The 24,428-nt window shown below is 46.9% G+C and overlaps 1 protein-coding gene across 2 annotated transcripts in view; it reads left to right on the top strand.

Moving 5' to 3' along the window:
- The window catches only part of LOC110537818 (teneurin-2), a 123,829-nt gene that overhangs the window by 97,769 nt on the left and 1,632 nt on the right, over nt 1-24,428 (top strand). For both annotated transcript variants that reach the window (XM_021624226.2, XM_021624227.2), the window contains exons 6-27: nt 375-580; nt 839-1,034; nt 2,665-2,766; nt 3,118-3,312; nt 5,299-5,499; nt 5,822-6,007; nt 9,398-9,544; nt 11,418-11,628; nt 12,128-12,247; nt 12,430-12,691; nt 13,042-13,309; nt 13,820-13,963; nt 14,622-14,874; nt 14,981-15,001; nt 17,472-17,704; nt 18,310-18,464; nt 18,877-19,751; nt 20,108-20,283; nt 21,354-21,589; nt 21,962-22,258; nt 22,528-24,148; nt 24,267-24,397. In XM_021624226.2, coding sequence (XP_021479901.2) covers nt 375-580; nt 839-1,034; nt 2,665-2,766; nt 3,118-3,312; nt 5,299-5,499; nt 5,822-6,007; nt 9,398-9,544; nt 11,418-11,628; nt 12,128-12,247; nt 12,430-12,691; nt 13,042-13,309; nt 13,820-13,963; nt 14,622-14,874; nt 14,981-15,001; nt 17,472-17,704; nt 18,310-18,464; nt 18,877-19,751; nt 20,108-20,283; nt 21,354-21,589; nt 21,962-22,258; nt 22,528-24,148; nt 24,267-24,397 — 6,236 coding nt within the window. The remainder of the gene's footprint in view (nt 1-374; nt 581-838; nt 1,035-2,664; nt 2,767-3,117; nt 3,313-5,298; nt 5,500-5,821; nt 6,008-9,397; nt 9,545-11,417; nt 11,629-12,127; nt 12,248-12,429; nt 12,692-13,041; nt 13,310-13,819; nt 13,964-14,621; nt 14,875-14,980; nt 15,002-17,471; nt 17,705-18,309; nt 18,465-18,876; nt 19,752-20,107; nt 20,284-21,353; nt 21,590-21,961; nt 22,259-22,527; nt 24,149-24,266; nt 24,398-24,428) is intronic.

The raw sequence follows: 24,428 nt of genomic DNA, 5'->3' as shown, positions 1-24,428 counted from the left end.
GTGATGCCGCATCCTACAGCACTACAATGTAAACATGAATCTAAAACCCTTTTACAGTGTGAGATGATTAATAGTGTTGTAAAATGCACACCTTAGTAAAACAGCATCTGTATGTTGGTTTCTTTCCCCCGCAATGAAACACAAATATTTGCATTGCCTCTCCATGAGCTGGAGACATTGACTTTCCTCTGGGTTTTATCACAGCAGAGGGGTTATTTCGACAGAGATCTGAGGTAAACTCACAGGGGCCTTTACCTTGGATTTGGTATGTCTAACCTACTCTTTCTCTCTTCTCTCTTTCACTCACCCCCTCTCTTTCTCTCTCTCTCTCTCTCTCTCTCCCATCCCCATTCCCTCCTCCGTCTCTCTTTCAGGACCATGGGTGTACAGGAACAGTAGTATAAGTACAGGTGAGCTGGAGGTAGGTCGGCGGGTGAGCCAGGACATCCCCCCAGGAGTGTTTTGGCGCTCCTTACTACACCTCCGCCAGCCCCTGTTCCTCAAGTTCAACATCTCCCTGGGCAAAGATGCACTCTTTGGGGTGTACATCCGCAAGGGTCTGCCCCCCTCCCATGCACAGGTACCCAGCAATGGCCGTCTATATTGTTTTAGACCTAGATAGGTCATGTTTTAGACCTGGATAGGTCATGTTTTAGACCTGGATAGGTCATGTTTTAGACCTGGATATAGCTATCATAGAAGTATATTACATATGTCACAGATATGTTATAGACCTTGACATTAATTCCACCTGAATTTAATAAACCGGGTTTATTAAGCAGAGTTGACTACCTGCCGTGCCCCTTCCTTCCTGACTAACCCTGTTCTCTCTGTTCAGTATGACTACATGGAGCGTCTGGACGGGAAGGAGAAGTGGAGTGTGGTGGAGTCTCCTCGGGAGCGCCGCAGCATCCACACGGTGGTTCTGAACGAGGCCATCTTTGTTCAATACCTGGACCCTGGCACCTGGCATCTGGCCTTCTACAACGACGGCAAGGACAAGGAGTCTGTCTCCTTCAGCACCGTGGCTCTAGGTGGGTGCTGTTATTGTATTTCCCTGCTCTATATCTCTGTTTTCTCTTCGTAAAGGCAGGGAAACCATTTTTGGATTCTGGTAGCGAGTAACACCTCTGAGTGAGTTCTACAAATGCACCATTCCAGGTTTGCAGCCCTGTTGGCCAGTTTGGGTTAGACTGATATTAGTAGTGAACTCTGAATGTGTTGGCAAGGTTGAGTGGGAGAGATTGAATTGTAAAAGATGTATGTCCTCTCTGTCTGTAAGCTGCATTTAAAAAATCTATAATCAAGTCAGTTAAGAACAAATTCTTATTTACAATGACGGCCTACCAAGGAACAGTGGGTTAACTGCCTTGTTCAGGGGGAGAATGACACATTTCTGCAACAGCTGAGAACAAAACAAGAAAAGAAAAAAAACACCATTAATATTTGCACTTGCTTTGGTTTTGAAGTTTTCATGACTGTCAGGAGCTCCCCCGAAGAAAAACACTATCTCTACACAGCACACAGGCAGGCTCTGCTGCAGTAAAGGCATGAAACAACATCTTTTGATTTAGAGATGAGTTGAAATGATAACCAGTGATGAGGAAGACTGGTCTGAAGGACGATGCTACTGAAAAGGAGAACAAAGGGCAACAGAACAGGGCGTGGGCTTAAACTTGTCTAAAAGAGAGGGGAACGGGAGCTGAGACGAATGGGTTGGCTTGACCTACTGGCTACATTGATATGCACAAGGTCAAAGTGGCGCTTTTGTCTTCAACAGTAGACTCTCTTAGTACATGAATACACATCTGCTCATTATTCCTTTGCCTTATATGCTTCCATGAACCTCTAATCCTCCGTGGGGAGGCACACAGGACATGCAACAGTGGCAGCAACATACAGTGGTGGAGTAGCCTCTGCCACTGGCCTACTGCCGTAGGGACACTGAGTGATTGAGGCAATTATATTACAGTAATTGTACTTAACTGAGCAGTGGGGATGAGTAATGTTGTAATGGGGGGAGGTTTTCACTTGTGGCGGGGGGGGGGGGGGGGGGGGGTTGTTTGAGGACATTTGGGGTGTGCTATAAAAGAGTGTTGGTACGCTGAATCGTTTGAATAATGTGCTAAGGCATTTTTGAATGATCTGCTAATGGATATTTACAGAGAATTCTTTTAATAAAAATGACCCGAATCGCAAAAGCTCATCGGTCTTCACCTGTCCTCTTAATTACTGAGCTGTAGTCTTTGCATAAAGCTGTATAGAGTATATGTTGACATGCCCCCCCAGGAGCTGCCCCCCCCTTTTCGAGTAATGTCAATGTGTTCACACCATTCTGCCGCTTCATTGTAGTTCTTCCATCAAACACGTGACGTTCTCTGCATTCAACTCTTATTGGCACAGACTATTCTATTAGCTGTAGAAAGAGTCGCAGGTTCGGCCTCCGGTGAAACGTTAACGACTGTTAATTATTTAGACGCATCTAATTATGAACGGTAAGGAGGGAAGAGGTGGTGAGGGAGGAGGTCTGCCTAATCAAAACAGGAGAGGGATCAAACAGAGGGAGGTGAGAGGAGTGGGAACAATCGCATCCTGTATCATATCAGATCTCATATTTTGGTTGTAATTACTTGTCTGTTTTCAATGATTTCTGTTCGATCGTAGATTCAGTGCAAGAATGCCCGCAGAATTGCCATGGAAACGGAGAGTGCATGTCGGGCGTGTGCCACTGCTTTCCAGGATTCCATGGCATGGATTGTGCCAAAGGTACGTACTTTGGTATCACTGCGCTCGGCTGTCAAGTTGTGTATTCTGTAGGTATATTTCACCCCTATCTTGAAAATCATCATCGTTTTGAGACATGTCCAATAGGATCGTCTCAACCTAAGTGACTCAATACTGATATATTTAAATGAAGCATCACTCAAATGTATATTGTGGAATATTTTACCCCTACCTTGATCCTCGTAACAAGAGCCACCATGACTAGTTTGAGTCCAATCTCAACATAAGTGATTATCTACTGAAATAAAATGGAGCATGACTCAAATAGGACCTAACGCCCATGTCTTTCACCTTGTCTCCCTTGCTGTATCTCATTCCTCCCACGTTGTCTAGCTGCCTGCCCGGTCCTGTGCAGTGGCAATGGCCAGTATGACAAGGGCTCGTGTATCTGCTACAGCGGATGGAAGGGTTCAGAGTGTGACGTCCCAGTGGGCCAGTGTATTGACCCAGTTTGTAACGGCCGTGGCACCTGCTCCGAGGGCTCCTGCACGTGCTCTGCAGGTTACCGCGGCGACACCTGCGAGGAAGGTAGGGTGTGCAGCGCTGTAGATCACGCGCACACTTGTTCACGCCCACTCTCAGACAAACACACGCACACACACACACCTGCCTTCAGGGAGATTCACAATGTAGTGTCATATTACGTTTCAAAAAGTATGAGACTGCAGTGATATACACTGAGTGGACAAAACATTAGGAACACTTGCTCATTCCGTGACATAGACTGACCAGGAGAATCCAGGTGAAAGATATGATCCCTTAATGATGTCACTTGTTAAATCCACTTCAATCCATGTAGATGAAGGGGAGGAGACGGGTTGAAGAAGGATTTTTAAGCTTTGAGACAATTGGGGTGGCAGGGTAGTCTAGTGGTTAGAGCGGTGCAACCGGAAGGTTGCAAGTTCAAATCCCCGAGCTGACAAGTTACAAATCTGTCGTTCTGCCCCTGAACAGGCAGTTAACCCACTGTTCCTAGGCCATCATTGAAAATAAGAATTTGTTCTTAACTCACTTGCCTAGTTAAATAAAGGTAAAATAAAATAATAAAAAATTGAGACATGGATTGTGTATGTGTGCCATTCAGAGGGTGAATGGACAAGACTAAATATTTAAGTGCCTTTGAACGGGATATCACTAGGTTCCTGGCGCACCTGTTTGAGTGTGTCAAGAACGGCAACACTACTGGGTTTTTCACGCTCAACAGTTTCCTGTGTGTATCAATAATGGTCCACCATCCAAAGGACATCCAGCCAACTTGACCCAACTGTGGGAAGCATTTGGGTCAAAATGGGCCAGCATCCCTGTGGAACACTTTTGACACCTTGTAGAGTACATGCTCTGACAAATTGAGGCTGTTCTGAGTGCAAAGGGGATGGAACTCAAGATTAGGAAGGTGTTCCTAATGTTTTGTGGGGTCTGAAATGATTGACACCCTTGATAATGATGAGCAAGTATTGTCTGTATAAAATAAATAGTTCAAATACAATACAATAGCTTTTTGTATCATGTCATCAGACCAAAGCTCCAGTTCCAATCCAAGAGCCAATGCTGTTCGGCTTTTCCATTTGTTAGATGACATGAAAATAGAGCTCTTTGGCCATGCACACCAGAGGTGGGTTTGGCGTCAAAACGAGAACGCATGATCAGAAAATAATATTTGATGTTATGGGGCTATTTTGCTGCCGCTGGTCTTTGGGGGCTCTTATTAAGGTCAACGGCATCATGAACTTCATGTACCAGGATATTTTAGCCAAAAACCTTCAAAAAAAGAAATGGTTAATTGGCGGACTTGAAACCCATTTAAAAACCTGCTGTTTGAATTGAACAGGGCAGTTCGAAGGATATCGGTGGTCTAGAAGGATTCTGTATGGAGGAACGGTCATGGGTCCCTCCCAGTGTGTTCTCCAATCTCATGAAACATTTTGGAAAAATACTCTTTTATCCTCACCACCTGAAGTGTTGAAAACAGGGGTGTCATTTTGACCCCCTACCTTCTTGAGAATTGTTTTTAAATGAGTTGTTCTCTGAGCAGTTCTGTTCGTATAAAAAAATAATATCATATCCTTTGCATACAATATAGCTCAGTATTTAAATGATTTATTTTACACGGTCATTCTTTGCTCAACTTTGTCACGGTCGTCAATCATTTCAGACCCCCACTGTACATCAGAAACGTTATTACGGGAATGGAATCTCTTCCATTGATCCCGCTTTTAAATAATTGCCCTGGAGCTGATTCATTCACTTATGTTCTGATGGGTTTTCTGCTCATCTGGGATGAAGTGGAGTTGGAGCCAAAAGTAGGGTAAGTAGAGAAGCGAGATGTGTGATGGCAGAGTAGAGAGAGTTCTTGTTATACGGAGGGACTGAGAATACATCAGAAATGGCCATTTTGCCTCCTCTCTTTCAGAATATTCCCTACTTTAAGTATATTCACTATTCACTACTACTGCTACTACGTTTTTGTTAGGTGCATTGACGTCATGCCTCTGTTTCTCTCTATCTGTGTATCAGTGGACTGTCTTGACCCAGGCTGCTCTGACCATGGTACCTGTGTGAGTGGGCAGTGCCACTGTAAGCCAGGCTGGGCCGGCCCGCTCTGTGAGCATCCCAGGGCCCAGTGCCCAGACCAGTGCCACGGACACGGTGCCTTCATACCCGACACAGGCGTCTGTAGCTGCGACCCAAACTGGATGGGACCAGACTGCTCCATGGGTAGGTAATACCACACACACCTTCCCCTCTGTAAGCTCAGTTGGTAGCGCATGGTGCTTACAATGCCAAGATGGTGGGTTCAATACCCGGGACCACGCATGCATGTCTGTTGCTTTGGATAGAACGTCTGCTAAATGGCATATATTATACTACTTCTCTCACTAGTCTCTACAACTCAGAAAGACACTCAACACGCGCCATGGCCACATCTCTTTGTGACGACCACCTCTGTGAAACCCATCCATTTCCCTGTGTCCGTCGACTGTACTGCTTTCCTCTCCTGTTACTGTGCTCATGTGCCTACATGTGTGTTTCTCCACAGAGGTGTGCTCGTCGGACTGTGGCGCCCACGGCCTGTGTGTTGGCGGTGTGTGTCGCTGTGAGGAGGGCTGGACAGGCGCCGGGTGTGACCAGCGTCTCTGCAACCCGCTGTGTGTGAAGCACGGGACATGCCGGGATGGGAAGTGTCAGTGCCAACAGGGCTGGAACGGAGAGCACTGCACCATCGGTATGCATCCGGCCAGCCAGCCAGCCAATCAGCCAACACCCTGGCACGCTAACACACACAGCGGTATCATGCTTCTATCTTCCCACCATACTAACTCTCAGCCAAGGAGTGGAACTGTCACTACCCCCACATGTTTAAACGAAGCATCCTTTATGCTGTCTTAACCATATACCCTGGTTGGATTATGAGGAGGTACCGGCAGTCCATAGCCACGGGAAATAAAAGCATATATATATATACTTTTTTTCTGTTATAATTTTTTTATTAGTGAACTCGGCCTTTATTAATTCTGTATGAGCGGGGAAAAATACTTGTCAGCAGAGCGGAGAAAAATACTCCTCAGCACCAAACCCTACCCCCTCGACAGCACCCCTAACACAAAACATCTTCCCGTAGCCATGTCCAATGTGTCTCTTTCTATGACTATATAAAGAGCATTCTAAACTGGGTGGTTCGAGCCCTGAATGCTACGTTGTTTCGTGCTTGAGAACAGCCCTTAGCAGTGGTATATTGGCCGTATACCACACCCCCCTCTGGCCTTATTGCTGAAGCATAGCACTCAGCAGCAGATACTTCCACCAATGCTGATGAGTGCCCTCCTTTCCTGCTCTGCTCCTTCATGTCATTAAGAAGCTCTCCCATTCATTTGGAATGGTTTCTCCACTACAGTGCAAATGTTTCATCCATGACCAAAGTACTCAGCCACATCTATTTGCAGCCTCGCCCCTCCAGCCTAGTCACCCACTCTCCGGTGGAGAAGGCTGGGCAGCAGGCCTCTTGGTGCTCCCTTAAGGCGTCTGCATGCTTTCCATCCAAAACAGTTCAGAACAGATTGTGCATTTTTGTGACGTTTTTGGTCTTTTTGGTCTTCGTCAAGGGTTTTTCCTGCTTCGTGCACACTTTTTTTTGGCTCAAGGCAAGCCCAATTTTGGTAGCTGAAGTCTATGCCCCTTCGTCGGTCATTGGTCAACAGTAGGGATTCTTCAATGAAGGGTTTATTGTCATTCTACGATAGATTTATTATTTTTCATACACATTTTTTCACTTGAGAAATACTGCACCAGACATCTTAGTTAGATGTTAAATGCCGGGACTAAGAGTTCAAACAAGAACATCAAAATGAATGACAGATTTCTTGAGATATCTTAGATTAATTCGGACTATTTTGAGGACGTGGATACTGGCTACGGCTTCTCAAGATGGACAAACAGTACTATTGCAGTTTTTTTCTTGTTTTTCAAGCGAACGTCTTTTAAGGGAGTATGCCAGCACACTCATTTGATTTGCCTAGCCTAGTTCGGCTAGGTGCCAGCCGAACCGAAGCATGTGGAAGCCTTAAGACCCACTCAGCCTCCCTGGGAGCCAACAGAGAGGGACAGCCACTCTGCCCCCTCATTCTCCCCCAGAGTGCTCTTGAGTGCCAGAGGGCTTTATTTTCCTATTTTCCTCTCTTTATCTTCCTCCCATCTGATGAGAAAAACACCTCCCTGGGGCTCCACTGTGGGCTGTGTTGTTAGAGCTGTGCTAGCTCCCATTCTCTGTTCATTATGTGTCTCTCTCTTAGTGTTGGACAGTTGAGTTTGAAGGAGATGTATCTCTCCTATTTACCTGTGATGAACCACGCCATGTTAAGAATCCCACTTTGTCCTCCACACACGAGTAACGTATCAAACCTGCCTATTTTGGTTTCTTGCAGACTTTTGGGAAAGCTTGGAACAAGGTATTGTATTTGGACAAGAGGTGATCTGATGTGTGCGTTAGTTCCCCACGCCTCAAACAGACCACTCTCTTGTGTAGAAGAGGGATGTATAGAGGGTTCCTTTAGTATTGTGAAGTGTTGAGTAGTGTTTGTACTCAATGTCTTAGTGGTAGCTGGTGTTTTGGAGTTCCAGTAGAGTGATGCAAACTCCCATTTGCTAGTATCCCCAATCCCTATTGGTCCCTCATATTGGGATATTCAGCTAGTGCACCCTTTCTACCACTTCCTAATATTGGTTAACCCAGATGGTACCATTTATATGTTTAACTAGTCTGTCCACTACAGATGAACCCCTTCCTCATAGACTTAACATTTGGATCCATTGCCTTGATTTCTCTCTTGTGCTTTGTTAAGCATAGGACTATTGTGTGTCAGTGTGTTCCTCCTGTGTTCGTTTGCGACTGCTGGCCTGTCAGTCCGTCTATCTGTCTATCAACGTCTTGTTGTAGACACACAGTTAGCTGGAAGTGTACGTTAGCGTTGCTACTCCATGTTAAGTGGGCTCAATGGAGACCGATCGGCAGCTATTTCTGCTGCAGCAGTCTGCTCCCTCCATGGCAATATTAATGGCCTTGGCCTTCTAGCTGCATCTGCCAGCAGTAGGTAGAATACTAATAGATGAGTTGGACCAGTGAAGCTGCATGCTCATCCCTGCTGGGAGAATACTAATGACTGTACTGCTCCACATCGGGACAGGACGGCGGACATGTTGTTAGGAGGCTGGCTTACATTAAAGGTTAATACAGTTTAATGAGATTTTAGTCTGTTCGGGGGGGGGGGGTCTTAATGCTAATCTTGACGTTTCCTAATTTGACGAAAGTGTCTGATTTTTGTAAATGCAGTTTATGGATTCATATTTATCACTTCTTCATATATATATTTTTTTTCAGTGAGGTTTGCTCTTTTGACCTTTTGGTGATGGTAATTCGTGGTTACACCATCGGCGAGTTTACAGTCCAATACCTCCGACTGCCTGGTCCCATACGTCTGGTCTCCTGTACAGACTGTACTACACCACTGAGACAGATGTCCCAGCAGCATTCATCATGTCCTCTTCATTAACCTAGCCTGGGAGAATATTACACATCTGCTGAGGGGGACTGCAGTCATCAATGATGTGTAGCATCTCTCCTGTTGTTCTCCCTCCCTGTTTTCAAAGTCTAGGTGGCTTGTAATCTCATCAGTTTTGCCTAATCAAATTCTCTCATGAGGCAGCATTACAACCCAGCCAGCCTCCAGAGGCAAATCAACCACTGCAAATGAATTGGCTGTGAACTTGTGTACTTTCTTTTATTGAATACTTTTAGCTATGAATGGATATTGAACAAAACAATTTACCGCATGCCAAAACCCTCCCTTTTGCCTCTAGGGTATATATTGTAGCTGTATGAAATCCACATCCACAAGAAGAGAATTGTTGTGATGAGATGCAATCTTCTTGCCATGTAATCAATCGTTTTTTTTTTTTATGCCTTTGTTGTGTGATGCAATGGTAGACAGAGACTAAATATATCAAGTTGGTGTGCTGCTCTCCCTTTGCTGGCACAAGTTACTATGTCACTATTATTGATCGGTCCTCTCCTCTGGTCCCTGTCCACTCCTCCTCTATTTCCCTCCTCCCTCTCTCTCAGACGGGTGCCCGGGCCTCTGTAACGGGAATGGCCAATGCACCCTGGGACAGAACAACTGGCACTGTGAATGCCACACTGGCTGGAGAGGACCTGGCTGCAGCGTTGCCATGGAGATCTCCTGTGCTGACAACAAGGACAACGAAGGAGGTGAGTGTGTTGAAGAGGTGAAGGATCGCAGCACAGGAAGGCAGGCTGACACTTTGTAGATTTGCCTATGAAAAATTATACCCTGATTTTGAACCAGCTGTGGCGGAGTTACAGTATTTGTGCAACTGTACTGTTGATTTGGTCTAGATTTTGAGTCAGATTATTTCCTAATAATAGCAGTGTCTCTCAGGCGTGACAATTACTTGATTCTCCCTGATGAGCAGCAGTCAGCCAGACAGCCAGACGCCTGCCCAGGTCTCTCTGAGAGGTTTCCTGCCAGTGAGTGTTTTTAGCGGATCAAAGAGGTGTGATTGCGGGGCTAGTGCTATCAGGTCTGAATGGCCCCATTATGGCATCCTTCTGTCGGTGTGAGCGAGTACTGAGAGGGCTGGGGAGAGAGGAGAGGCTGGTTGAATCAATGCCTCCTCCTCCTCCTCCTAAGAGCATGTGGGGATCAGTGACCTAGAGTTTGCTGAGATGGATGCCCATATTATTTCCTCTCCCTCCCTCCCTGGTGGGAGATGGAGTGACCCCCTCCTGTGACCATTTGTGAGAGGATCAAAGAGGCCTCGGCAATAGATGCTTTTCACAGGGCAAGCAGCAGCTCTGAGCAGTCAGCCAGTCAGCCTCAGTCAGCATGTCAGGGCAGGGTTATCTAACATGAAAATGATACCCAGGTGTATTTTTCCTTGATTAACGGCTAAGTAGTTTGCAGAGGCCAGAGCTGTGTCAATTTTAAAGAGCGCTTTCTCTGTGGCATGTCATGCAATTGAGGATGCCTGTCGCCAAGGAAACGGGTGGTGATTGAACAGGTGTCTTAATGCAGCCCCTGGAAGCCTTTAATCTTTCATCTCCCCCGTCTGCGTCTGAGCAATAAGGTCATGGGCTCCGAGGACAATGGGTTTTTAAACATGGCTCACTTGAACAGCCCTCCATTACCAGACTGGCTCAGTGCATGTTTCAATGTGTGACTGGCTGGCTGCCTGGCTGCCTAACTGGCTGGCTGATGTGGTTAATCCAATCGTCTTCCTTCTTCCGTGGAGATGTTGTGTCATACTTCCAAGTCGCGTCCTTAATCCTTAACACTCTCGCTGTGTATGTATGTCTGTCTGTGTGTTTCAGTCTCCCTCCCTCTCTATTTGTCTCTGTCTGGGTTTTATTTCACCAAATAATACCTGAAAGATCAAACGGAAAATGTGTACAAAGTCTCTGAAAGTAGCTGGCAGTGTTTGTTTTGGCAGGTCTGAAGCGGATGGGAGGTGTAAAAGGGAGGGAAGGAAAATAGAGGTGGGTGAGTGCACGCGCGTGCTTGTGTCGGGCGTGTAAAGAGAGATGAAAAAGAGGAGACCCCCCCACAGGGTTGTGCGTTATGTCCCGTTTGACTTTGATGCCAGTGTTATTGGGTTTGATTAAAAGGAGGACATGCAGGCACTGTGCCGGGGAGCAGGCTGCAGAGCACCACTTCTAAAGGAGAACCTGGAGAAAATACCACACCACACATCCGTCCTAATGAAAATAGAGCGTTATAGATGAAGAGCTCAATTATAACTGTCTCATGAAACAATCAGGAGAAGAATGGAAAGGGATTATACATTTTGAATCATGCACACGTTGTGGTTCACATGGACACAGTGTAGACGCCACCCCGAATGCTAAACATGCGTGCCATGTCTTTGAATGTTAAATTCCATTTCGACTGTCGTTTCTTCGTGGCACTGTTTTATCAGCTCTGCTCCTGCGTGAGCAATCACCTTGTTCTGTTCTGCCCAACTACAAGAGGAACAATTTGACATGAAGAATGCCGTTGAATCCTTATTTAGCTGCGGCGCCGTCTCTCTGTCCAGATGATATTTCTGTGTGTTTCCCCGTGCAGACGGACTGACGGACTGCATGGATCCCGACTGCTGCACTCAGAGTTTGTGCCTGACCAATCCACTGTGTCTGGGAGCAAGGGATCCACTGCAGATCATCCAGCAAAGTCAATCACCATCCCTGAAAGTCCGGTCATTCTATGACCGGGTCAAGCTACTGGTGGGGAGGGATGGCACCCACATCATCCCTGGAAACAACCCCTTCAACTCAAGGTAGTGTACCCATCTGTCCATTTCACTTCCTTGGATGGAATCAACTAGCTATGCCATAGATATCAGCATTTGTAAACTGGGTGGTTCGAGCCCTGAATTCTAATTGGCTGACAGCCGTAGTATATCAGACCGTGTACCACGGGTATGACGAAACATTTATTTTAACTGCTCTAATTACGTTCTTAACCAGTTTATAATTGCAATAAGGCACCTTGGGGGTTTGTGGTATATGGCCAATATACCACGGCTAAGGGCTGTAAGAACAGCTGTAAGAACAGCCCTTAGCCATGGTATATTGACCATATACCACACCCCCCCGGGTCTTATTGCTTAAATATATATGAGAGTTTCAAATATATCCAAAAGTGTATTTTTCTGTCACTAAGTAATTACCACTGACTTTGACATGGAGATTTTAGGATCACTTGCTGTTACATCATCTTCATGCCTTGGCAGTCAGTTAGGAAGCAACTGTATCTTCTTTCACCTCCTCTTGCAGCCTGGCATCGTTGATCAGAGGCCAGGTCCTGACCACGGACGGGACTCCCCTGGTAGGGGTCAACGTGACGTTTGTCAAGTACCCTCACTATGGTTACACCCTGACTCGACAGGACGGCACGTAAGTGACCGTTTGGGTTTTGAATATGACACTGACTACCATTTTTGTTCTTTTTTAAAAATTATTATTAATGGATTTACTGTATGTCCCTTAGTTCCCCCATGAATTACAAACATCTTAGAGTGAATGGAGGACCGTGTGGATCAATGTCTTTATAACACCCTGTCTTTGTTCCTCTGTAGATTTGACCTGGTGGCCAATGGGGGTGCGTCTCTGACCCTGCATTTCGAGCGAGCGCCGTTCTTGAGCCAAGAGCGCACGGTGTGGCTGCCCTGGAACCGGTTCTATGCCATGGACACGCTGGTACTGAAGACGGAGGAGAACACCATCCCAGCCTGTGACCTCAGTGGCTACGTCCACCCTGACCCCGTGGTGGTGGCCTCACCCCTCTCCTCCTTCTTCAGCTCCCATCCTGCAGAGAGGCACATCATCCCTGAGACTCAGGTACTTACTGTACATACATTCAGTAGCTCTCCCTCTGGCTCTCTTTGTCTGTTACTTTCCTCTCTCTGTCTCTGTCTCTCTCTCTCTGTCTCTCTCTGCTTACAACTTTCCACCTGAGAACAGGGATCAATCCCTGCTTCCAACCTTGCCACTGTTTCTAGTATTTGCCTGTCTCCCTATCTCATGTCATTACTGTCTGAATAAAGTATCAAACCACAATTTTAAAAAAAAATATATATATATATTAGCATACTCTCTCTCTCTCTCCCTCCCTCCCTCTAGCTGTCTTTGTCTGTTACTTTCTTCTCTCTCTCTCTTCCACTAACTCCCTCTCTCCCTCCTCCTCCTAGGTGGTTCATGAGCAGCTAGAGATCCCAGGTACAGGTCTGAAGCTGTGCTACCTGAGCTCTCGTGCTTCGGGGTACCACGCCCTGCTGAAGGTGACCATGACTCAGACCCTGGTGCCCCTCTCCCTGGTCAAGGTGCACCTGATGGTGGCCGTGGAGGGACACCTCTTCCAGAAGTGGTTCCACGCCTCTCCTAACCTGGCCTACTCCTACATCTGGGACAAGACGGACGCCTACAGGCAGAGGGTCTATGGGCTGACCCAGGCTGCTGGTGAGTGGCAGTGTGTTTGGATTATGTTTTGTCGGTTATGTTAGATGTAACTGTGTAGCTCTATCTGTCAAGACACAGGACCGTGCCATCTATTACCGCAACAGGCTGGCAGAACTTCTGTTGTGGCTTCCTGACAAAAGAAAGCCACAACACAAGCGTTTAATTAAGTTGACACCTACACAGTAAGATACTGTGTGGTGCTGTGTAGGTGTGAACCATGCATTGACAGAAACACTGTGTGATCACACTGCATACGTTTCTCCCTATGCACACGTCTCATTAAATCTCACTCGCTTGATTAACATTCTCGTGGAAGCAGGCTAAACCTGCTGCGTTCGTCCACACGTATGTGTATTGCATTTGATTCCTGTGGTCATTGAGAGTACCGTACATTTAATTCATTAAATGACTGTACGTGCTATGTAGTGTGATGACGCCCTGTGTTACTTTGAGGTGGTGCTAAAGTGTGGATGGGGAAGGAAAAGGTTCTATTCTCTGTTTTTCCTACAGTGTCAGTGGGGTTTGAGTATGAGACGTGTCCCAGTCTGATCCTATGGGAGAAGAGGACAGCGGTGCTGCAGGGTTACGAGCTGCTACCGTCCAACCTGGGGGGCTGGTCCTTGGACAAACACCACGCCCTCAACATTGCCAGTGGTACGACCTACAGCCTTTTAAAACGCACTTAGAACATTTTAGAACGAACCTCACACTCACAGCAGGACAGATCATTTACACGTGTGTGTTTTCTTTTGTCAGTGTTGAGAATTTATTTTAAAAAATAAAATAAAAATAATGGTGTAGCTACATTAAATGGTCACTGAAACCAGACAACGTCTTGGAATATGCATGAATGAATGTTCAACATCCAAGTAGTCGTGTCTTTTCTTGTCTCGCATCTGTATATCAATGCAGTGCCACTGTGGATCTCCTAAAACAGTGTTTTTCGCCTCCATGTTTGACAGCACCCGGTTTCCACTGAAAACCAATGGAATAGTCCTGTGCCCAGGCAGTGACAAGCAGGGAGTCAATAAGATGAAAAACACTAATAGTAGACCTCTCTGACTCTCACACCTTCACACTCACTCAGTTTCTATAGCAACAGTTTGAACAGTATTATTGGATTACTTTATTGTTTTATTTTTAGGTACACAGGGAATTTAAAGTCTAAAATGATAAGTAAGTCAATATTAAGATAGAGGCTGATTAAAAAGTGACACTGGGTCTTTGTTCCCTAGCTCTCTTCATGGCGTAGATGTAAAGTTTAGGATCTAAAAGGATATTGTTTTGGATCGGAATGCCTCTACTGTTTCAGGGATCCTGCATAAGGGCAGTGGGGAGAACGTGTTTGTATCAGAGCAGCAGCCTCCAGTCATCAACAGCATCATGGGGAACGGGCGCAGGCGCAGTATCTCTTGCCCCAGCTGCAGTGGTCTGGCTGAAGGCAACAAGCTGCTGGCCCCCATGGCGCTGGCCTGTGGGGGGGACGGCAGCCTGTATGTGGGAGACCTCAACTTCGTCCGCCGGGTCTACCCCACTCTGAACACCACAGCCGTGCTGGAGCTCAGGTAGGTTGGCAGGCATGACGGATGAACAGAGGTTATCATTGGGGGAGGGGATGAGTAACATGATAGGTGGAAACTAACAAGGTTGTTTTCTTTTGTTTTTCTCCAGAAATAAAGACTTGAGGCATGGGTAAGTTATGTTTGTGTGTCCTCTAGGGCTGACCCCATTTAGTCGACTGGTCGATTGTTTGGTCGAAAGGCTGTTGGTCAACCGAGATGTCTTTAGTCGAACAGCAGCAAACAAACATTTTTAAAATTATGTCGTACAAGACACCTGTCTGAGTGGACTAATCTATTGTGGAGGCCGCGGGGATGACACAGTCCATCACTCTAAGACATGTGCTGCTGAAAATATATATGGTTGTATTAAGTAAGAACAATGGTGCAACACTAATAAAAATGATATTATTTTATAACAATTCTCCGGCTTGGGTAGCGGTCGCTGTCCGCGGTTCTGAAATACATCACTGCGCTGTTGAATTGGTGCCTTTTCCTAGACCATGTTGCTATGTGAACAATAGCAAAGTTAACCAGCATATTGGTGTTGAGAACAATGGGCGGAGACAGCAGGGGAGTTAGGAGAGGAGAAAACAAACTTAGTTGTCTAAGGCAAGAGGAAACCCCAACTTAATTAGGTCTATAATCAATAGCGTAACTGTTAAATGTGCCTGGCTTTATAAATCATCAATATATTGTACATTTTTACAGTGAATTCGGTAAGTATTCAGACCCCTTGACCTTTTCCACATTTAGTTACGTTACAGCCTTTATTCTAAAATTGATTGAAGAAACACATTTCCTCACCAGTCTACATCAGTCTACATCAGTCTCATCAGTCTAAAAATTTAGCTCAGGTGCATCCTGTTTCCATTGATCATCCTTGAGATGTTTCTACAACCTGATTGGAGTCCACCTGTGGGGAATTCAATTGACTGGACATGATTTGGAAATGTGATGCATGTCAGAGCAAAAACCAAGCCATGAGGTCGACGGAATTGTCCTTAGACCTCAAGAGAAAATATTGTAGAGGCACAGAACTGGGGAAGGCTACCAACAAATTTCTGCAACATTGAAGGTCCCCAAAAATACAGTGGCCTCCATCATTCTTAAATGGAAGAAGTTAGGAACCACCAAGACTCTCCCTAGAGCTGGCTGCTTGGCCAAACTGAGCAATTGGGATTGAAGGGCCTCGGTCAGGGAGGTGACCAATTTACTTATGTAAATGTGATATTTCATTTTTTAATTTTAAATTTTTAACATTTCTCAACCTGTTTTTGCTTCGTCATTATGGGGTATTGTGTGTAGATTGATGAGTGAAAAAAAACGATTTAATCAATTTTAGAATAAGGCTGCATTTTTTGCAAAGTAAAAAAAAAAAACATGACATGTTTTTCAACAAAAGTTGACACCTACTCATTCCAGGGTTTTTCTTTATTTTCACTATTTTCTACAATGTAGAATAATAGTGAAGACATCAAAACAATGAAATAACACATATGGAATCATGTGTTAAACAAATCAAAATATATTTTATATTTGAGATTCTTCAAAGTAGCCACCCTTTGCCTTGATGACAGCTTTGCACACTCTTTGCATACTCTCAACTATCTTCATGAGGTATTCACCTTGAATGCATTTCAATTAACAGGTGTGCCTTGTTAAAAGGTATTTTGTGGAATTTCTTTCCTTCTTGATGCTTTTGAGCCAATCAGTTGTGTTGTGACAAGGTAGGGGTGGTATACAGAAGATAGCCCTATTTGGTAAAATAAAATATTATGGAAAGAACAGCTCAAATAAGCAAAGAGAAACGACAGTCCATCATTACTTTAAGACATGAAGGTCAGTCAATCCGGACAATTTCAACATTTCAAGAACTTTAAAAGTTTCCACTCTGGAGCCGCGGACGTCGTCTGCAGAGTGAAGAAAAAGCCGCCAACAAGTGCTCAGCATAATATGCTGAGCACTTGTTGGTTGCTCTGTTCCACTTGTTAGCTGCTTTTTCTTCACTCTGCGGTCCAACTCATCCCAAACCATCTCAACTGGGTTGAGGTCGGGTGTGTGCCTTTTATGTGTGTCACCACCAAAGTGTCACCAGCAAAGCACCCCCACACCATCACATGTGGGAACTTTTTCAAGACTGTTGGAAATGCATTCCAGGTGACTACCTCATGAAGCTGGTTGAGAGAATGCCAAGAATGTGCAAAGCTGTCATCAAGGCAAAGGGTGGCTACTTTGAAGAATCTATAATATATTTTTATTTGTTTAACACTTTTTTGGTTACTACATGATTCCATATGTGTTAATCCATAGTGTTGATGTCTTCACTATTATTCTACAATCTAGAAAATAGTAAAAAATAAAGACAAACCCTTGAATGAGTAGGTGTGTCCAAACCTGGTACTGTAAGTACTCAGACCATTTACTCAGTACTTTGTTGAAGCACTTTTGGCATCCTCCAGCTTGGTAACATTGCCTGACATACAGCTTTAGCAAAAGTGATGGTTACCTGTATGTCATCTCTCTTGTATTCCTATATTCTCTGGCTCAGTCCTTTGAGGGATTATCTATCTAGAATATTCTCTAATTTCCTATCTACCTAGGAACAACCCAACACACAAGTACTACCTAGCGGTGGACCCGCTGTCTGGGTCGGTCTTTCTCTCGGACACCAACTCTCGACAGATCTACCGCGTGCGCTCACTGACCGGCGGGCGGCAGTTGTTGGACAATGCCCAGGTGGTGGCTGGGACCGGCGAGCAGTGTGTCCCCTTCGACGAGGCCCGCTGTGGGGACGGGGGCAAGGCCGCGGAGGCCACACTCATGAGCCCTAGGGGTGAGTTCCAGGGGCTTAGTGTATCAACTCTTACTGTGAAGGTGACAGTGACTGAAGCCTTTCCTTATTTTAGGGATGCTCTGCTCCACACATTCCATATAAAATCAGATCCACACATCTCATTTCCATCAGGATTATTTAGTTATATCTGACTGTTACTTACAGTCTGTCACTTATACCCCCTTGTAGGAAACACTCATATTGTGTGAGTTTACACATGTTCACCTGCTATTCTTTTGGGGTCTTTAGCTGTCACTCAGTATCTATCTAGTGGTGTCCTCAGGAGGGAGGGTGTATGTAAACGAGTGATTTGCAATCTGTTTGTTCAGAGCAGTGACCTGGAACAGAAACAGCGGGTCTTCTTGACACCAAACTGCCAGGCGGAGTGTTAACACTGTCACTTGGTGTCACAGCAGAGGTGACACTCTAACACAGAGACATTCTGATGTCAGGATGAGGTTACAACGCTGCAGAATGCCTGATGAGCCCAACTTTGACAGTGTTTTGACTGTTTGTGTTAGCAGCCCCAGATGTAAAGTAGAACTAGTTTTGATATGTCAGAATGTTATGATTTCTAACTCTGCCTCCATCTTTCTGTCTGTCAGGGATCGCGGTGGATAAGAACGGCCTAATGTACTTTGTTGACGCCACCATGATCCGTAGGGTGGACCAAAACGGCATCATCTCTACCGTGATCAAGACCAATGACCTCACAGCGGTCCGTCCACTCAGCTGTGACTCCAGCATGGACGTCAGTCAGGTGGGGAGAAAAACTGGGGGACAAAAAAATTGTCCTTTGGGGCAGGAAACCTGTGTAGTACTGAGGCTATATGTTTTTCTTAATAGCCAGGTGGGAAGAGAGTCTGCAGTCTAAATGATATCCCCATCTGTCCTATTTTCCCCCCCCCCCTCTGCCTTATGGCCAAATACACTAAGCATGAGAGACTTTTCTTTAAAGGGATACATCTACTACTGTCCAACAAAGAGGGCTGCCTCTTTGCTGTCATCAATTGACAGTATTTATACCCACCTATCCAAGCTATCCTAGCTGTGCTCTCTTCTGAATAGTGTGTGAAAGAGAGGAATTTGCGTAAAGACTTGGAGATCTAAAGAGCACTGGGGAGTTCCAGTGGATTTGTGATTACTTATGTGTTGTGTAACTGTTCATCCAGGTGCGCCTGGAGTGGCCCACAGACCTGGCGGTGAACCCCACAGACAACTCCCTGTACGTGCTAGAGAACAACGTGATCCTCCGGATCACAGAGAACCACCAGGTCAGCATCATCGCTGGGAGGCCCATGCACTGCCAGGTCCCGGGCATCGACTACTCCTTGAGCAAGCTGGCCATCCACTCTGCCCTGGAGAGCGCCACGGCCATCGCCATCTCCCACACCGGTGTGCTCTACATCGCCGAGACGGACGAGAAGAAGATCAACCGCGTGCGGCAGGTCAGCGCCTCCGGAGAGACCTCTCTGCTGGCCGGCGCCACCTCCGAGTGCGACTGCAAGAACGACGTCAACTGCCAGTGCTTCTCTGGCGACGAGGGCTACGCCACAGACGCCGGGCTCAACGCCCCCACCTCGCTCGCCGTGTCTCCCGACGGCACGCTGTTCATCGCTGACCTCAACAACATCCGTGTGCGGGCAGTGCGGCGCGACAGGCCCGTGGCCACGCCAGTGGGGCTATATGAGGTGGGGTCACCCCGGGAGCAGGAGCTGTATGTGTTCAGTAGAGATGGGCTCCACAGACAGACAGTCAGTCTGATCACCGGGGAACCTCTCTATAACTTCACCTACGGGCCGGACATGGAGCTGGCTGCTGTTGCTGATAACTGTAACAACACCCTGAGGGTGAGGAGAGACGGATCTGGCCAGCTGAGGCTGGTGCTGTTGCCTGAGAACCAGGTGGTCACCCTGGGGTTGGACCCTGCCGGTGGCCTGCGCTCTGTATCTGCCCTCAACCAGGAGGTGGCGCTGATGAGCTATGCTGCGAACACGGGCCTGCTGTCCTCCAAGGCTGATGAGACTGGATGGACCAACTTTTATGAGTATGTGGGAATTAACTAGTGTATGTGTGACTGTAAATTAGCCTAACGTATTCAGTGGTATAGCTCACAGTGCAGTGTATTAATATTAGGTGAAGAAAAGGAGCAATAGCCATTTATTGGTGTGGAAGTAATGCATTAGTCAGAGAGAAAAAGAAGTCTGGATTCCGTCAGGCCACTCGGGAGTCAAATCAACAGTATGTGTCATGTCACATTGTCACCGTCTGGTGTCTGACCCTGGTACTGCTCTGAGTGCTAGATGACATCTGTTGGTCTCACGTTTGACAAACATTCCAGCACATGTAGGATTTTTCCTCCATGGCCCCTCGACTCAGCTCCATCCTACTCTTCCCATGCAGGTATGACGGTGAGGGGCGTCTGACTAACGTCACCTACCCCACGGGAGTGGTGACCAGCCTGCACCGGGAGATAGACCAGTCAATCAACATCGACATGGAGAGCTCCAACAGGGATGATGATGTCACCGTCATCACCAACCTGTCCTCTGCGGAGGCGTCCTACACTGTGGTGCAAGGTAGCAAACATGTCACCTAAAAGCATCCTTCTCATATTTAAACTACAGTACTATAATCCCCTACCCAGCTCGCTCTCTCTGTCTCCCCAACTCCAACACCCTAGGGTACCTGACACTTGTTACAGTCCTATGACAAATGCGATTAAGGTGGAAATTCATTACCTAGGACACAGTAAATCTTCATCTGTGTCTGTGGGCGCCATAGGAGGTGGCTGCTGCCCAACAAGAAGGCCCCTGATCCCAGAGCTTATTTCAGCTGTTTAACAGTGTGGAGGAAAGAGCAGGAGAGAGTATAGATTTCCCTACTGACCCATGGGGGTGTGACAGAAAATAAATGCAATCTCATCTGTACGTCTGGAAACTACTGGAGCCGCGAGAATAAGAATTGAAGAGATTTATATGAAAGTGTGCCCTGGGGGGCTCATAAAAGAGGGAAAGCGACTTGGCTACCTTAAACTGCACACTTTATTTCAATCTAATGCGAGAGTTCTGACTGAAATGGACTCTACAAAGTAAATCTGCCTATAAAGGCTTCCAAAGTTTGCTTCTACTGTTTCAGGGAGATAAATTGAGTTTGAAAGCTGTTAAAAGCTGGTTTTGAGTACTCTCGTCTGGTTAGACGTGTTCGGGAAGTTTCCTTCGCATTAAGCTCCATGGATTATTTTGCTTCCAGGTACCTTTCCTCCTCAAATGTAGTACATGATCTCATTACTGCATGTAAATGGAATAAAAATCTCGTGTTCTGCATTTTGCTGAAAGACTAAAAACCCTCTTATCTTTGGTCATGTCATTATGAGAGAGGATACTTGTTATTGTCTGGTAGAAAAGTACACAGATCCAGCCCCAGAGACTGCATTTCCCCTAATGCAGAGCATTCAATCAGATCAAATGTAATGTCTTCTCTGTAATAAAATGTGCCCTCAGTTTCTCACTTCTAATCCAACCTGTGTGTGTTTGTGTGTGTGTGTGTGTGTGTGTGTGTGTCTCTGTTTGTGTGTGTGTCTCTGTTTGTGTGTGTGTGTGTGTGCCTGTTTGTGTGTGTGTGCCTGTGTCTGTTGCTCCCCCTGCAGACCAAGTACGGAACAACTACCAGTTCTGTTACAATGGTACTCTAAGAGTATCGTATGCCAATGGCATGGGCCTCAGCTTCCACACAGAGCCCCATATCCTAGCCGGCTCAGTCAGCCCTACCATTGGTCAGCGCAACATCAGTCTTCCCACTGACAGCGGGCTGAACTCTATCGAGTGGAGGATGAGGAAGGAACTCATCAAGAGCAAAGTGACCGTCTATGGCAGGAAGCTGAGAGTAAGCTGGACACAATGCACTTAAAGTGCTCAGTCTCTAATGTCAATCCATTTCTGGAGGTTTTTTAATCAATGCAGCTTGCTCTCTGTCAAACTGAAGTCCCTCTCTATCACTGAGAAGGAAAATAGAGCTACAATATAGGATTTGTAGAGTAATGTTGTGTTTAACTATATATGATACACAGCCAGCTCTGAGCAAAAGAGAGAAAATGTAGTTTTTCACCCATAAAAACATTTGATTTTATCAGAATGCAGATGATTATACAGGCTTAGGATGTCTTCCTCTCATGTTTCATGTACAGTCAGGTGCCAATCATTTTTGACCTAGCTATACCTATGACTAATAAAATGTCCTCCCTCACACTCTGCACAGGCCCATGGCAGGAACCTCCTCTCCATTGATTTTGACCGCAACACTCGCACAGAGAAGATCTATGACGACCACCGTAAGTTCACACTGAGGATCATGTATGACCAGCAGGGCCGTCCAGCCACCTGGCTTCCCAGCAGCAGCCTGGCTGTGGTCAACGTGTCCTACTCCCCCACCGGACGCCTAGTGGGCCTGCAGAGAGGCAGCATGAGCCAGAGGAGCGAGTTTGACACCTTCGGACGCATCCTCTCACGCACCTTTGTGGACGGCAAGGTGTGGAGCTTCAGCTATCTGGACAGGGTGAGTCATTCTGATACACTACTGGATGTGACTGTCTGTCTGCCTGCCTGCCTGTCTGCCTGTCTGTCTGCCTGCCTGTCTGTCTGTCTCTGTCTGTCTGTCTGCCTGGCGTGCATGCTGTAAGCTGCAAGGGAACAGCGTTTTTACTCTTGCCTGTCCCTGAGTTTTTTTTTTGTGAGAAGTTTTTCAAGGTCTCTGTTATTGTGGATGTACAGTAGAGAATACAAATGGATGTACCTTTTTTTGTTTTCTCTATCTTCCTTCCCCAGTCCATGGTGCTGCACCTCCAGCAGAGTCAAAGGCAGTATGTGTTTGAGTTTGACACCTCGGGGCGTATCATCTCTGTCACCATGCCCAGCATGGCCAGACACACCATGTCCACCCACGTGTCCATCGGCTACATTCGCAACATCTACAACCCTCCCGAGAGCAACGCCACAGTCATCCACGACTTCAGCGAAGACGGGCGACCCCGCGCCACCTTTTACCTAGGCACAGGTCGACGCGTAATCTATAAGTATGGCAAGCTGGCCAAGCTGTCTGAGGTTCTGTACGACGGCACAGCTGTGACGTTCGGCTACGACGATACAGCCGGAGTGTTGAAGATGGTTAACCTGCAGAGTGGGGGATTCTCCTGCACCATCCGCTACCGTAAAGTTGGCCCCCTAGTGGACAAACAGATGTACCGCTTCTCTGAGGAGGGCATGGTTAACGCCCGTTTTGATTACACCTACCACGACAACAGCTTCCGTGTGGCCAGCATCAAGCCTGTGATCGGCGAGACGCCCCTGCCCGTGGACCTCTACCGCTACGATGAGATCTCAGGCAAGGTGGAGCACTTTGGCAAGTTTGGCATTATCTACTATGACGTCAACCAGATAATCACCACGGCAGTGATGACCCTCAGCAAGCACTTTGACGCCCACGGCCGCATCAAAGAGGTGCAGTACGAGATCTTCCGCTCGCTCATGTACTGGATGACGGTACAGTATGACAGCATGGGCCGGGTCATCAAGAGAGAGCTGAAGATCGGGCCATATGCTAACACGACACAGTACCGCTATGAATATGACGGTGACGGCCAGCTTGTCGGGGTCAAAGTCAACGACTGGTCCACCTGGCGTTACAGCTACGACCTGAACGGCAACTTGCACCTGCTGAACCCTGGGAACAGCGCGCGCCTGCTACCGCTGCGCTACGACCTGCGCGACCGCATCACCCGCCTGGGCGACATGCAGTACCGCGTGGATGAGGACGGCGTCCTGGGCCAGCGCGGCGCTGACGTCTTCCTCTACAACTCCAACGGGCTGCTGGAGCAGGCGTACAGCCGTACGCCCAGGGGGTGGAGCGTGCGTTACCGCTACGATGGCCTGGGCCGCCGCATCTCCAGGAAGACCAATGAGGGAGAGCACCTGCAGTTCTTCTACGCAGATCTCAACTACCCCGGCAGGATAACCCACGTGTACAACCACTCTGGAGGGGAGATCACCTCTTTCTACTACGACCTGCAGGGCCATCTGTTTGCCATGGAGGTGACCGGCGGGGAGGAGTATTACATCGCCTCGGACAACACGGGCACGCCGCTCGCCGTGTTCAGCAGCAACGGACAGATGGTCAAGCAGCTCCAGTACACTGCCTACGGGGAGGTGTACCACGACTCCAACCCTGACTTCAACATGGCGGTGGGCTTCCACGGAGGGCTCTACGACCCCCTCACTAAGCTGGTGCACTTTGGCCAGAGAGACTACGACGTGCTGGCAGGCAGATGGACTGCTCCAGACCATAAACTCCTACCTAAGATTGGCAAGGAGCCATCCCCGTTCAATCTGTACATGTTCAAGAACAACAACCCACTCAGTGACATGATCGACGTCAAGAGCTATGTGACAGGTGAGGATGATTTGAGTTTGCTTTTTCTTATGCAAAAAGATCCATCAAGTGAGCTAAGTATGTTGTTATGACATCTTGACATGTTCTAATTCATTAATACTCTTGCCCTATTTTGTAGATGTGAAGAGCTGGCTGGTGATGTTCGGTTTCCAGCTCAGTAACATCATACCAGGCTTCCCCAGACACCCCATGTATTTTGTTGAGCCTCCTTATGAACTACTAGCAAGCCAGGACTGTGAGACTGCTCAGGTGAGTTATGTATCAAATACATATATATTTG

This window comes from Oncorhynchus mykiss, chromosome 12, assembly GCF_013265735.2.
Source record: "Oncorhynchus mykiss isolate Arlee chromosome 12, USDA_OmykA_1.1, whole genome shotgun sequence".
Classification (NCBI taxonomy): Eukaryota; Metazoa; Chordata; class Actinopteri; order Salmoniformes; family Salmonidae; genus Oncorhynchus; species Oncorhynchus mykiss.
This window is presented reverse-complemented; position numbering and strand designations above follow the sequence as displayed.